Source organism: Trematomus bernacchii, unplaced genomic scaffold (assembly GCF_902827165.1).
Source record: "Trematomus bernacchii unplaced genomic scaffold, fTreBer1.1, whole genome shotgun sequence".
Taxonomy (NCBI): domain Eukaryota; kingdom Metazoa; phylum Chordata; class Actinopteri; order Perciformes; family Nototheniidae; genus Trematomus; species Trematomus bernacchii.
Genome location: NW_022987839.1, coordinates 5478102 through 5491829, shown reverse-complemented (window position 1 = coordinate 5491829; position 13728 = coordinate 5478102). Strand labels below are relative to the sequence as shown.

Below are 13728 nucleotides of genomic sequence, written 5' to 3'. Positions count from 1 at the left end.
AAGGCCTATATTACATCATTAAAATGCTGAAAATAATTGAATATTTTGTAGTTTTGATCAAGACTGAAGATTTGAAGTAGGAAATAATGTTGTGGCAGTTTTTGGAATAGGACATTTTTTAAATGAATGATACATTTAAAATTTAACTCAAAAACTAATAATGAACGAAAATCAATGTTGTTGCTTATTTTTTACATATATGGTTAAAATCCTGTAAAATATTTGGTAGTTTAATCAGGACTGAAGTTGATTTAACCCAAAGAAGTAGGGGAGAAATATTTAGATATGACATTTTTATCAACATTTTTGGCCTGAATTGACAATTAGGGTTAGGTTGAGTGATACCAGTGGGTTTTGATGCCGTTACTCGCAGCTAACTGTGTTTTCGTTGTGTTTTCAGGGAGAATCACGAACAAGAGAAGCCAGCACTGAACAGTCTGTCAGAGAACACAGTGGCCATGGAGGTCACGTAGGGGGGAGGGGGAGAGGAACCCCCATTTTCTTTTTTAGGTGCTATGCATCGTTCGTTATTGGTGGCGGAATGAGCAAGACTTGGTTTCCTCGGCAACTGTTTTGGGACTTAATTGCAATGCTCGTCTCGTACAAATCTTTTTTTCTTCCTCCCCCTTCCCCCCCATTTCCCCTATTTGTTACTGTTGATAAGAGATCGTCTGTAAATTCTTAATATGACAATTATATGTACAGTACTGCATATTTGTAATACCCTCCCACACACCCCCCCACCCCTTTGTTCTTGTATATAACATTACTTGAATACAGAATTGTTCATTTGTGATGTTTTGCACTCGAGATATAAAAAAAAAAATCAAAATTAAAACAAGAGAACGACAAACTGCAACTGGTGCGAGTGTGAGAGAAATGTATGTCATCATCACATGGTGCGGGACCTGCTGTTGGATCTATTTATTGTGCCGTGTTTACAAACCTTTATTTTCCCGTTCATGTTTTTTATTTTTAAATCCGTTTACCCCAAACCCCCCCTTTTTTTTTTGTACACACTGTACCCCTCACCGGTTCCCCCCCTTATCAGTGTTTAGCTAGATTAAAAAAGAAAACTTTAAAAAAAACTCTGTATCATTTTGGATGTTGTGAACATGGCCGGGGGCTCGTCTGATTTCTGTAGGACGAACTTCCATGATGTTCCCGTCATGTTGCATTCAGGCGCAGGGCCGGAGAAGAAAAACCACGACGGGTGTGATTTGTTTGTCGTAGGCATCAGTTTGTCAGTTTCCACAATGATCTTCCATACATATAATATTCCTGAGACGAGGAACAAAACAATGGGGGGGTTGAATCTTTCCCAGAAGACTTTGCTGCTTCTGATTTATCTAAGCACTATATCATTTGTTTGTTGATTTAATGCTGCTTTTGTATGATTTCCGCCGTCTGGTTCGCACCGGATGGTTTTATTTACTTCATCTCTCAAAGATAACCCTTTTTTTATTTTTAAGAATAAATATTTTTGTATCCCCCACACATTTATTTTTTCATTATAATTCCCCTCACTTCATTCTTTTGTTACTTGTTGATCAAAAAATAAATTAAAGGGAGTAAAAAAAAAAATGCAGTAACTGACATTATCATTCCAGCTTCTACATAGAACATGATGTATGAATTGAAAATAAAAGAAAAAAAGCCTTTTTTCTCTACTTTTAGAAACTATCCTGAAGGCTGAAAGGCCTCGAACCACACGTTATTGGGTGCCTTCATTTGGGACGTACAAAAAGAAATAACCGTTATTAAAAAAATCATCGCTTTCTTCTGTGAAGAGTTTGGTACTGAACAAGGCTACTTGTAGTTTCTCTTTGTCTGTACCACAATCCCAAAGCCTATTCCACTGGCCCAGTTTATTCGTGAGTTTTTGTTTTGTTTTTGTAGACCCTTCAACCACACACACACACACACGGGAAAGACTTAAAAATCCTCTTGAATTGTCACAAAATGAAATAAAAATCGAGGGCATTATGTGTTTGACCAGCATGTCTCGTTATTTTGTCGTCTTTGTCTGCAACGTGTTCGCAAGTAAACAAATGCAGTTTACTTGTGTTTTTTTTTTTTAACAAAAAAAACTAGCTGTGAAAAAGGTTTTTCAGTCTCATTGACTTCCATCCAATCTCCTTTTTAATGCTCTGTTTTTTTTAAATTGAGAATATGAATGTGGGGTGAGAATATTTTAAATTGCAGAATAAACATATTGCATTTTATTTTCGGTTTAAAATGATATAGGAATAAAATAAGCTCCTGAAATCGAAGTTAAACATTTTTAGCAGTTTGTGTTCCAGTGGGGACATTTCCTAAAAGAAACCCTATCATCCTTTTTAGAGTTTTCCCTTTCCTGTAGTGTGTTATTTAGGTTGTGTGCATGTAAATGGTCTGCAAAGGCTAAAATCCCCCCCGAAACACCTCCATCGGACTCCTTTGTTTGCTTCCGTAACATAGTGGCATCACTATGTAAAACTTGCTTTTTTTGGCTAGCGCTCCAACACATTGTACGTGCTACGCTAAGGGGCGGGACATCTCTAAGCGGTTGACCAATCACAACAGAGCCGGCCAGCTAACCAATCAGAGCAGACTGGGATCTGGTTTCAGACAGAGGGTGAAAAGAGGTGCTGCAGCACAGACAGTATGAGAAAAATAAAGAGCTTTTTGAACATTAAAGCATGGAGACATGTCACAGGAGAGGCACTAAAGTGGGAAAGTGAGGGAGAGAAAATTCCTCTGGAGGGAACTTTGGGATTTTGGCCTTTGCAGACAATTTACACGGGGAAAAAAACGATATAACACTACAGGAAAGGGAAAAGCATTATTACAATTCACCACTGGAACATGAAAACGTTAAACCTTTTATCCAAGTAATATTTATACCTCTCTTTTTATGTTGTGAAAACCTTGTTTTTGACAGTGAGTTTTAAACTCTGCGGCTGTAGCAGAAGAGGAGTTTTGTCGTTGCTTTAAAGGTCACTTATCATGCTATTTCTAGGCAATAGCGTAGGTCTCAGATATATACAAATATATAAAAAAAACATGTCTATGAAGTGTTTTGCTCAAAATACCAAACAGATCACCCATTCTAGCCATGCCTGATATCCCTCTATTTCACTTCCTGCTTCAAAAGTGCTGATTTTGGGTATAAAGCTTTACAAAAAAAAAAAAGCTTATGCCTGTTTATGCGGCAGATTTTGCGGTGATGAAACGCCATATCATGGATTATCAAGGATTATTTCTGAAACAGTATGGAGCTCAAAGGCTTTCTCTCTTGCCGGTTATACCTTGTATATACAAGGTGAGTTCCTTTTTATTTCCTGCTTCTTCACACACATGCTATCTCCAGTACAGGTTAGCTCTGAGTGTTAGCGATGCTAATGTAAACACCGACCATATTACATCCAAAACAGTCGGGCATTGTTTCTGACAGCATTGTTTCTGATAGGGCCGTGGGTGTAAAGCCAGCCTACATTTCCGATATTACGTCATATCGGACGCAAATCTGGATCAGCTCCGTTGTGGCCCCGTTTTTAGAGATTTGGGTACGGAAGAAAAGAGAGAGGGTTTTATTTTCTGACGCTGCGTGAGTTCCCCGACACACCGGGGACACATCTTTATGTATAAAAGACATCAAAAAGTGCATTTTGCATGATAGGTCCCTTTTAAAGAGATTATTAATATATCTCCTAAATCGCCATTTTCCTCCCAAATGTGTCTGCAAACATTTACACACAACCTATTTTATTTGTTATCCCTATACAATTTGCAAATTAAACATGATTAACGCTCTTATATTTATATTTAGGTTCAACTCAGAGCTCTTGGTTCAAATTAGGGAAAAAGGTTACGAGATTTTTTCAATCTTAACCCTAAACCACAATTTATCTCTGCATGTCAAATACTTTTCTAAATGTATTTAAACAGGAACATTTCAATTTCCTGTGTCAAAACCTTGGACTTTATCTATGGTGCACAAAGTGCACACTTATTAAACCATAGAAAACTCATGTCAATCACTCAATATCATTCATGCAGAAATAACATTATACAATGGAATATTTAGGAGTCAAAGTTGCTCTTTGAGGCACTCGACAAGAGGAAATGTTACACTGTTTTAAAGCTGGAATATGCTGCACATGATTACCTTCATGTGTAAAGAAGTTGATATTCCCTTTTAAGTATGAGCTGGAAAGTTAATTAGGAAATGACTAGCTCTCATTTAGAAAAATACGAATCTCTTACTGTCATGCTGTTCCTAACATGACGCCAAGTCTTGCTTTTTGTGCTATTGATCGACATTTACCTCATCGCAAAGTCAGCTTTGAATAATGTTGCTATAAACCCACCCCTCCTTTTGGCCTAAGTTTAATTGACAGATTTAGTTTATTTCTGCCGGAGCTGACCAACATCAGATCAACGACTGAGTGTTCAGTCCAAGCAGCCGCCACATCAGTCTAAATGAACATTTGCTTTATTCAGCTCAGACTCTGCATACTATCTACTTTGTATTTGATAAGTTAACTAACCATATGAGTTGATGACATGAAATCAGCTGGCTCTTCACAACCAGAATCTGAAACAGGTGTCCTGCCAAGTAGTTTGTCAAATTTAGTTGAAGGAATTAGACTAAAAGTTGTTATTGTAAGAGACAATAGCAGATCATAGCCGGTGTTGTGTCAAATGATGCACCCCCGTCGTGAAATGCACCCCCTGGCCTGCCGTAAAAAGCACCCCCCGAAAAAAGATGCTTCTATTTATCCCACCCTCAAGCACTTTGGAGGGTATAGTAGTATGACTAGTACCAATAAATGGAGCACGTTTCATGTATGTGACACGTTTATTGTCAGAGATAGCAAGGGGTGCATATCGTGGCAACCAGGCTGTTCATAAAAAGCAAAATAAAAATGTTTCTATTAATCCCACCCTCAAGCACTTGATGTAAAAATAAACAATACATTGTAAAGTACAAGCAAAAGTATACAGACAGGACGTCACAATTAAATAAAAACATATATTAAATAAAAAATTAACTGAAAAAGAAGTGACGAGTGAATGCAAAATCCAGGATTCGACCACCCAACCATCAAAAAGACAACATAGAATAGCGGACTATACGTTCAAATGCGCGTTCCCGTGTCGGGGTGCATTTCACGGGGGGGGTGCAAATGATGCACCCCCATCATGAAATGCCCCCCTTGACACGGGAACGCGCATTTCTAAATGACACGTTTACACCTTAAAACGATGTTTAAAACGAAAAGTAAACGTTCAGGGTTTTTATTAATGGTAATTTTCAGACTGTGAATTGTTTAGTGGTAGCTCATATAGTCTTGATTCTTGTGGTTAAACTTTTCGCTCCGTATTTGATGGTAGTGGTGTCGAAATTCATTCGTCACTTCCTTTTCAGTTTTTGTTTTTTTTAAATCTTTTTTTTTTTCTTATTATTGTTACGTCTGTATACACGTGCTTTAAAATGTATTGTTTAATTTTACATATTTGTCATATAATAATCTAAATATATGTTTACAAATGTTACATAGTCTTTGTCAGCATATTTTTGCCACATTATGCACCCCTTGCTATCTTACATAATAAAAGTGTCACATTCATGAAACTTGCTCCATTTATTGGTACTAGTCCTACAACTATAACAAATAAAAAATGCTTGAGGGTGGGATTAATACAAACATCTTTTTGGGTGGGGTGCATTTTTATCTCCATCTCCAAAACACTCCAAAATAATGACCAAACAATCCTGTTGTAATTTAAAGGTTATGATGGAGTTAAAACAATATTGGATGATAGTCATTATTTTGGAGTGTTTTGGAGATGGAGATAAATCATGGGTCAAAATTGACCCGCGGACACCATGAACGGTAACAGTTTTCGAACACAACACAAGGGTTAAAGATGAATATGACATGTTGTTCACACTGACTTTGATTGCTTACCATGTCACTGGACTCTAATCTTCAAAATGAATGTTGATTTTATGTGTGATAATGTACACAATTTTAGTATGGATAATATGTCACTTTATTTCTTTATTTCATTCAACATGTATTATTAATTACTGTGTGTATGTAAATGTGTTGGACAATTGCAGGACTAGCCCTCACTCCATATTTGTTTTATTTCTGACTCGGATGATAAACCAGGCCTGTCATAAAATGCACCCCCCCCCCAAAAGATGTTTCTATTAATCCCACCCTCAAGCATTTTTTAGGGTATAGTTGTAGGACTAGTACCAATAAATGGAGCAAGTTTCATGAATGTGACACTTTGTGATCATTTTGTAAGATAGCAAGGGGGGGCATATTGTGATAACCAGGCCTGTCATAAAATGCACCCCACCCAAAAAGATGTTTGTATTAAACCCACCCTCAAGCATTTTTCAGGGTATAGTTGTAGGACTACTACCAATGAATGGAGCAAGTTTCATGAATGTGACACTTTTATTTTGTAAGATAGCAAGGGGGGGCATATTGTGATAACCAGGCCTGTCATAAAATACACCCCCCCCCAAAATATGTTTCTATTAATCCCACCCTCAAGCATTTTTCAGGGTATAGTTGTAGGACTAGTACCAATGAATGGAGCAAGTTTCATGAATGTGACACTTTTATTTTGTAAGATAGCAAGGGGGGGCATATTGCGATGCTAATGTAAACACCGACCGAGAAGCACAAAGGCCTTTTCACTCCCAGCCTCATGATCTGTTCTCCCTTCGTCTCATGTAGACTGACTTCATCTCTCAGACTCCTTCATGTATTTTTCTCCACTCTCTGCTTTCAATTACAGAGAGACTTTTTAATGAGGACTGCAGCTCATTACAGCCGGTGAGTCAGAGGGCAAGCTGGGAAATGTAGGTTACCTGAAAAACAAAGATCATGTTGATGAAATAACTTAAAGGTGGGGTAGGTCATTTTGGAGAAGCCAGCTCGAGTGCGCTAGAATTTGAAAATACACAACCGGAAAAAATCTGCCACTTCCTTACAGAGCCCCTCCTCCAACACACACGAACGCGCACATGACCAATGAGGGCACGAGATACGTTTGTGCACAGATGGAAGGCTGACAGGCAGGTAGGCCATCCAGTTATTTTAGCCGGGCCGGCTAAAATTATTGGTCGTACTTTTTACAGTACTACGGCTTCCACAGATGACATTTTTTTATGGATTTTTTGTCAAAGCACTTAAGATATTCATTGCTATCGGGATGTTAAGAGCATTCCATGGAATATAACAAAAAGTGTATCTCGAGCCGGTTTCTCAAACTTACCTACCCCACCTTTAATAAGTACCGTAACTTTCCTGATATAATTTCTCGGTCATAATCGGTTGTTTCCGTGAACGGCCGACTGCTGTGTGACGGCAAATGCTGCGGCCGCGAGGCATTGTGGGGCAGCATTTTCTCCTCTCCTTTCGTAAAGGAAGGTCCAGTGGTTCCTAAGCTAAAGGAGGTTATAAAGGAAGTTTGAAACCTCCTTTCCTATCATCTAGAGTCTACAGTGTTTCTCAAACTTTTTCATACCAAGGACCACTTAACCAATAAAAAAACACTCGCGGACCACCTAACTCCACAAATATCCAAAATCACATCGTTTTTCTAGAACAGATTACAAATCGGCTGAAAATGGTACGAACAAGTGGCAACATGTGTGATGAAGGTGTTGCGCTGGGCTATATCATGCAATGAAACTTAAGTTCGCTCCATTGCGGAGATATTCCCGCGAGAGTGCGGAAAACTCAAATTAATTAATTAATTTAAAATGTGAAATGTTACCAATATACTCAAGGACCACTAGGGGGCGCTCACGGACCACACTTTGAGAAGCACGACACTTATCATGGCTGACTGAAGTACTTCCGGGTCATTTCACTCCGTTAGGAAGGTTCCTAAGCAAAATTGACTATTCGACCGCAACCCGGGTCCTCATTGCTCCTGTTTCACCGGCTTAATACAGGTTAGTAAACTGCACACATCATAATGAATGCTCCATAAGGTTCGCCTATATAATGTAACGGTCCGCTAACAGTTTAAAGTGTTTGTAGTACTGTTTACGTGTTTAAAGGAGTGAAATAACGTGTGTGTGTATTAGCATAGCTCCCCCGGTGCGGCGCCATTTTGGGGACAACGTGGTCTGCCGCGGTAATAATACAAGTGTGACATTATTTCTGAAGGCTCCCGCATGCTGAATATTTCCAGCACAAATATAGTTATTGTGAGTTTGGAATAAATATGTACTTAATGAAAATGACAAGTTAGTTACTGTTAGTAAAAACAGTAAGGTTAATACTGGGATGTTTGTTAAACTAAGACTGAAATACTGAGTGTTAACATAATTATTATTCTCCAGTTTATGCATTTTAGCAGAGGTGGGAGTAAGTCCTACATGTGCAAGTCATGAGCAAGTCTCAAGTCTTGACCTACAAGTATCAAGCAAGTCCCAAGTCACTGTGGTGAGAGTCAAGCAAGTCAAGTCATTGCTCAGGTCAAGCAAGTCAAGTCAAGTCATACGAAATTCTGATGAATAAGCCCAGTTTCCGCATTTAAATCAGTTAAAAGACAGTGGTTATGAAAATGGATTCAACCCACACTATAATCTTCATTACATACACAGTTAATCATTTGAAATCTAATTTAGACCGATGACAATCATATTAGATTCATATTAACCCTAGAACTGCAGACAATATAGCTAGGACTCAATCAAAAAGTCTATTCAAAAAGGCAGAATTCCAGGTAAGAAAATCATATATGGCATTTGCCATTACACATATTTAATTTAAATGTCTGTTAACACTAGAACCGCCAACACCATCAGCACCTACATAGATATCATTTTCAAATCATTTAATTTGTTCCTCTTCATCATTTCCTTATAAACTAAGTAGGACGATTTAAAACTCACTTAATTGGGTTCATTTAGAAATTGCTTCAGTTTATCATCATAACAGATCAAAAAGTTCAGATTAATTTTACAATAAATCAAGGACTGAGCCTCTATTCTACAAATAAAAACAACATAATTAAAACATTTAAACAAAACTACTTAAAGTAGATGAACTACATTATTCAAAAGGTGACAAGTTAACTTCTGATAATAACACAGGGGAAATATAAACGAGGCATCTCTTTTATCTCTCGAAGATCAGAGCGAGAGCGAAGCGCACGAGTCTCGGAGAGAGCGAGAGCGAGCGAGCGCGAGAGAGAGAGCTATCGCCTTCTACTCTCGTCATATATATGCTCTTATCGACTGTCTATCGAGTCCTCTACACTCTCTCTCCTATCCTCTCTCTAGTCAACCTATCGTCTAGCTCTATCTCTCTCTTCTCTCTATCTCTCTCTCTCTCTCTCTCTCTCTCTGAACAGTCCGTCAGTATCTAGGCGTTAGTACAAATGAATCCCCTTGGCGGTTCTAGTGTTCATTACCGTTTTGTCTTCTCTTGCCAATGCTTAATCGATTTGAAACCAAGTCTGACGTAGCTTAAACTTAACGTTAGCTTTCTAGCTAACACATGCACGCACCTTTCTCTGTGGGTTTTTTTTGTAGTGACGAATGAAGTTGGATGTTTTGGTGGTCGTGTCACTGATCTTTATGCTGCAGACCCTGCATACCACTGTTCTCTTCTTATTAGCGTCATCGACATCATAATCCTTGAATCCAAACTTCACTATTTGTGGAGTAACGCTAGCCGCTGCCATGTTAACTGACGCTCCTGCCGTCTAGTGGGTTGCCAGGTTTGCGCGCACGGCGCTATAATCACCCAATCACGTTTTTCGAAAAAACTAAACGTAATATCTCACTACAAAAACAAACGCAAATATTTAATTTTAAACAGTCAAGTCCTTTCAAGTCATCTGTCTCAAGTCATGAATACCAAGTCCAAGTCAAGTCTTTTATCAATGTTAGTCAAGCAAGTCTCAAGTCAAAAAATGTGCGACTCGAGTCTGACTCGAGTCGAGTCTGACTCGAGTCAAGTTATGTGACTCGAGTCCCCACCTCTGCATTTTAGTGACATGAAATTAATGGCAGAAGTTTAATTGTCACATGACAGTTTAAATGGGCCATGATATGCTACTTTTGACTTGCAGTAAATAGAAGAGTAGTATTTAATACAGGTTTTAATACTGTTGAAAAAGGTATTTGAGGTACAAGAGATGTTTATTGAATTTTAAATTCAATTGAAAATTGTTTGTTTATCACAGAAAAGAGTAACTGACGGTGAATGTATGTTAGTGGAACTGTGTCAGGAAAGTGAACGGTTTATTAAGGAATGTAAATGAAAACTGAAATTCATATTAGAGAGAGTTAATATGTTTAAATGATTTTGTTGTGTAATAAAACAACCAGAGAAGCGATCTGGAAGGAAACATAACACGCTGTGTCCTCATTGCTCCTGTTTCACCTGCTTAATACAGGTATCATCACTGCTCAGGAAGTGAAACTCAGACACTCGCTGCCACTGAGAGGTGAAATGGCGCAGAAAGGAGTTCAGCTGGACCGGGAAACCTTCTCATGTTCGATCTGTCTGGATCTACTGAAGGATCCGGTGACGACTTCCTGTGGACACAGCTACTGCATGAAGTGTATTAAAGGCTTCTGGGATGGAGAGGATGAGAAGAAGATCCACAGCTGCCCTCAGTGTAGGCAGAGCTTCACACCGAGGCCTGTCCTGCTGAAAAACACCATGTTAGCAGCTTTAGTGGAGGAGCTGAAGAAGACTGGACTCCAAGCTGCTCCTGCTGATCACTGCTATGCTGGAGCTGAAGATGTGGCCTGTGATGTCTGCACTGGGAGAAAACGGAGAGCCTGTAAGTCCTGCCTCGTGTGTCTGGCCTCTTATTGTGACAAACACCTCCAGTGTCATTATGACGTACCTCCATTAAAAAAACACAAGCTGGTGGAGCCCTCCAAGAAGCTCCAGGAGAACATCTGCTCTCGTCACGACGAGGTGATGAAGATGTTCTGCCGCACTGATCAGCAGTGTATCTGTTATCTCTGCTCTGTGGACGAACACAAAGGCCACAACACAGTGTCAGCTGCAGCAGAAAGGACTGAGAGGCAGAGAGAGCTGGAGGGGAGTCGACAAAACATCCAGCAGAGAATCCAGGACAGAGAGAAGGAGGTGAAGCTGCTTCAGCAGGAGGTGGAGGCCGTCAATGGCTCTGCTGATAAAGCAGTGGAGGACAGTGAGAAGATGTTCACTGAGCTGATCCGTCTCATGGAGAGAAGAAGCTCTGATGTGAAGCAGCAGGTCAGATCCCAGCAGAAGAGTGAAGTGAGTCGAGTCAAAGAGCTTCAGGAGAAGCTGGAGCAGGAGATGGCTGAGCTGAAGAGGAGAGACGCTGAGCTGAAGCTGCTCTCTCACACAGAGGATCACAACCAGTTTCTGCACAGCTACCCCTCACTGTCAGCCCTCAGTGAACCTACACACTCATCCAGCATCAACATCCGTCCTCTGATCTACTTTGGGGACATGACGGCGGCCCTGTCAGAAGTCAGAGACAAACTACAGGATGTCCTGATAGAGGAATGGACAAACGTTTCACTGACTGAAGTGGATGTTTTACTGTCAGCAGCAGAGCCCACCACCAGAGCTCGGTTCTTAAAATATTCACAGGAAATCACACTGGATCCAAACACAGCACACACACGGCTGTTATTATCTGAGGGGAGCAGAAAAGCAACATACATGGAACAAGATCAGTCTTATTCTAGTCATCCAGACAGATTCACTGAATGGTCTCAGGTCCTGAGTAGAGAGAGTCTGACTGGACATTGTTACTGGGAGGTGGAGTGGATAGGGGCAGACGTTTCTGTCGCAGTCTCATACAAGAATATCAGCAGAGCAGGGAGTGGGGATGAATTTGGAAACAATGACAAATCTTGGTCCTTGTTTTGTTACCATAACTATTATTCATTCGTTTACAACAGTATCAAAACTCACTTCTCAGGTCCTCAGTCCTCCAGAGTAGGAGTGTACCTGGATCACAGAGCAGGTATTCTGGCCTTCTACAGCATCTCTGAAACCATGACTCTCCTCCACAGAGTCCAGACCACATTCACTCAGCCGCTACATGCTGGAGTGCAGCTTGTTGCTTTTGATTATGGAGACACATTTGAGTTGTGTAAACTGAAATAGGCTGAAGTCATTTGAGGAACTCTTCTACTTCTTAAACTCATTGTGTGTCCATCATTGTTGCTGAGAGCTGATTGTTCATGTCTTCACTGCACAGAGATCAGCTGTCAATCAAACATTATGGGATGTGCTTTAACATCTTCTCATGAGTTGTTCTGTAGATGTTGGAGTTTCTTTAGGCGGCGCTCCTTCCTGTGTCTGTTTAGCCATGGAGGCTGTCACTGCTCAGGAGGATTTCTGTTCACCTCAACTCATATTTCTCTGCATGGAAATGTAAACTTTGCTCTAAATATTTGTTGAATATCGATATTGATGTATTTGTATGTTGTTGTTTCTCTTGTAAAGCATGAGTCTTAAGAGAGAAAGCACCAGAGCTTCTTTCATTGTAGATATTTTTATTCTAAATGTCTTTTATTTTTGACTAAGTCTCAATGTGTTGAATGCATAAAAGAAAGTTTGAAGAAGGAAAGAAAACACATTCAAAGAAAAGTGATAAAAAATAAAAGCTAACGGGTTGAGTTTGTAATAAATTGTGTTTCTATTTTCAAGATGTGAGATGAGTGCCACATTTACATGTCTGTACAAAATAAAATGTTGGGGTTTTTCTTGTTAATAAAAGAGCTAAGAGGACACAAGTGAAAATCTCATTCTTTTGTTTTTGATCTTAAAATGAATGATCTCTCCTCTCCAGTGAAGCTGCACTAAGTTGAGTTGAATTTTAAATACATGTAGTTGTTGTTTTACTGCTACGTCCCCAATTAGCTCTAGAACACAAATGGAGACAGTAACACACAACAACAAATAACATTGAGAGAGTCGGGGTGAACGTGAACACAAGTGCATTTATTTACACCAAAGAATGGAGAGGAAGAAACGTCTATGGAAGAGGGTTAGGAACAGGTGGAGAAATGTGAAATCTGAACTAAAGTGATAATTTTTTAATGTTTCTAGATTTTAGTCAGAATATTGAGAAACAAGTCAGAATTCAGATTTTTTTAATAAACTTTTTTCTTCAGAAAATCTCAGAATTCTGAATAAATATGAACATTTTAATATTTTTTTATTACATTTATTAAATTACAGAAATCTGAGATTAAATTCAGAAAACAATCACTTTGGTCAGACCTCAACATTTTCTTTACTCGTGAAAGTAGGAATTCTGATAAAAAAAATTAACTTTTTTTCAGATTTTCAAAAAAATTAAGAAATCTGACTTTCTTAAAATATATTTTATTTATTTTCATGAAAACCTTCAGAATTATTTTTCATAGATCTGAGATTTAAGTAAGAACTCTGATTTATTACTCAAAAGAAAAAATCAGTTTTGGTCAGATCCAAAAGATAAATCCACATGTGGTCCTAATCCTCTTCTGTGTTTCAGAATTCTGAGATTTTCATTAAAATATGTTTATATATATATATATATATATATATATATATATATATATATTCCTAGATCTGAGAGTAAAGTCAGAATTCAGAAAAGTTTCCTCTGAATAAAAGGTAAAAATCACTTTTGGTCAGATCTAAATAAATGTCCCCGTGTGGCCCTAATCCTCTTTCTGACCCTCTTTTT

The 13728-nt window shown here is 38.8% G+C and overlaps 2 protein-coding genes across 4 annotated transcripts in view; both read left to right on the top strand.

Annotated features, from left to right (window-relative positions):
- Positions 1-2001, top strand: part of LOC117500347 (enhancer of polycomb homolog 1-like) — a 43207-nt gene extending 41206 nt beyond the window's left edge. For both annotated transcript variants that reach the window (XM_034153204.1, XM_034153203.1), the window contains one exon: positions 401-2001. In XM_034153204.1, coding sequence (XP_034009095.1) covers positions 401-473 — 73 coding nt within the window. In that variant the 3' untranslated portion in view covers positions 474-2001. The remainder of the gene's footprint in view (positions 1-400) is intronic.
- The window catches only part of LOC117500356 (tripartite motif-containing protein 16-like), a 215503-nt gene extending 203268 nt beyond the window's left edge, over positions 1-12235 (top strand). The window contains exons 1-2 of one of the 2 annotated variants that reach the window (XM_034153217.1): positions 7915-7972; positions 10432-12235. In XM_034153217.1, coding sequence (XP_034009108.1) covers positions 10488-12155 — 1668 coding nt within the window. In that variant the 5' untranslated portion in view covers positions 7915-7972; positions 10432-10487 and the 3' untranslated portion in view covers positions 12156-12235. Of the gene's footprint in view, positions 1-7914; positions 7973-10431 lie in introns of those variants that run through there. The other variant, XM_034153216.1, reaches the window with a different exon arrangement.
- Positions 12236-13728: the final 1493 nt, after the last annotated feature.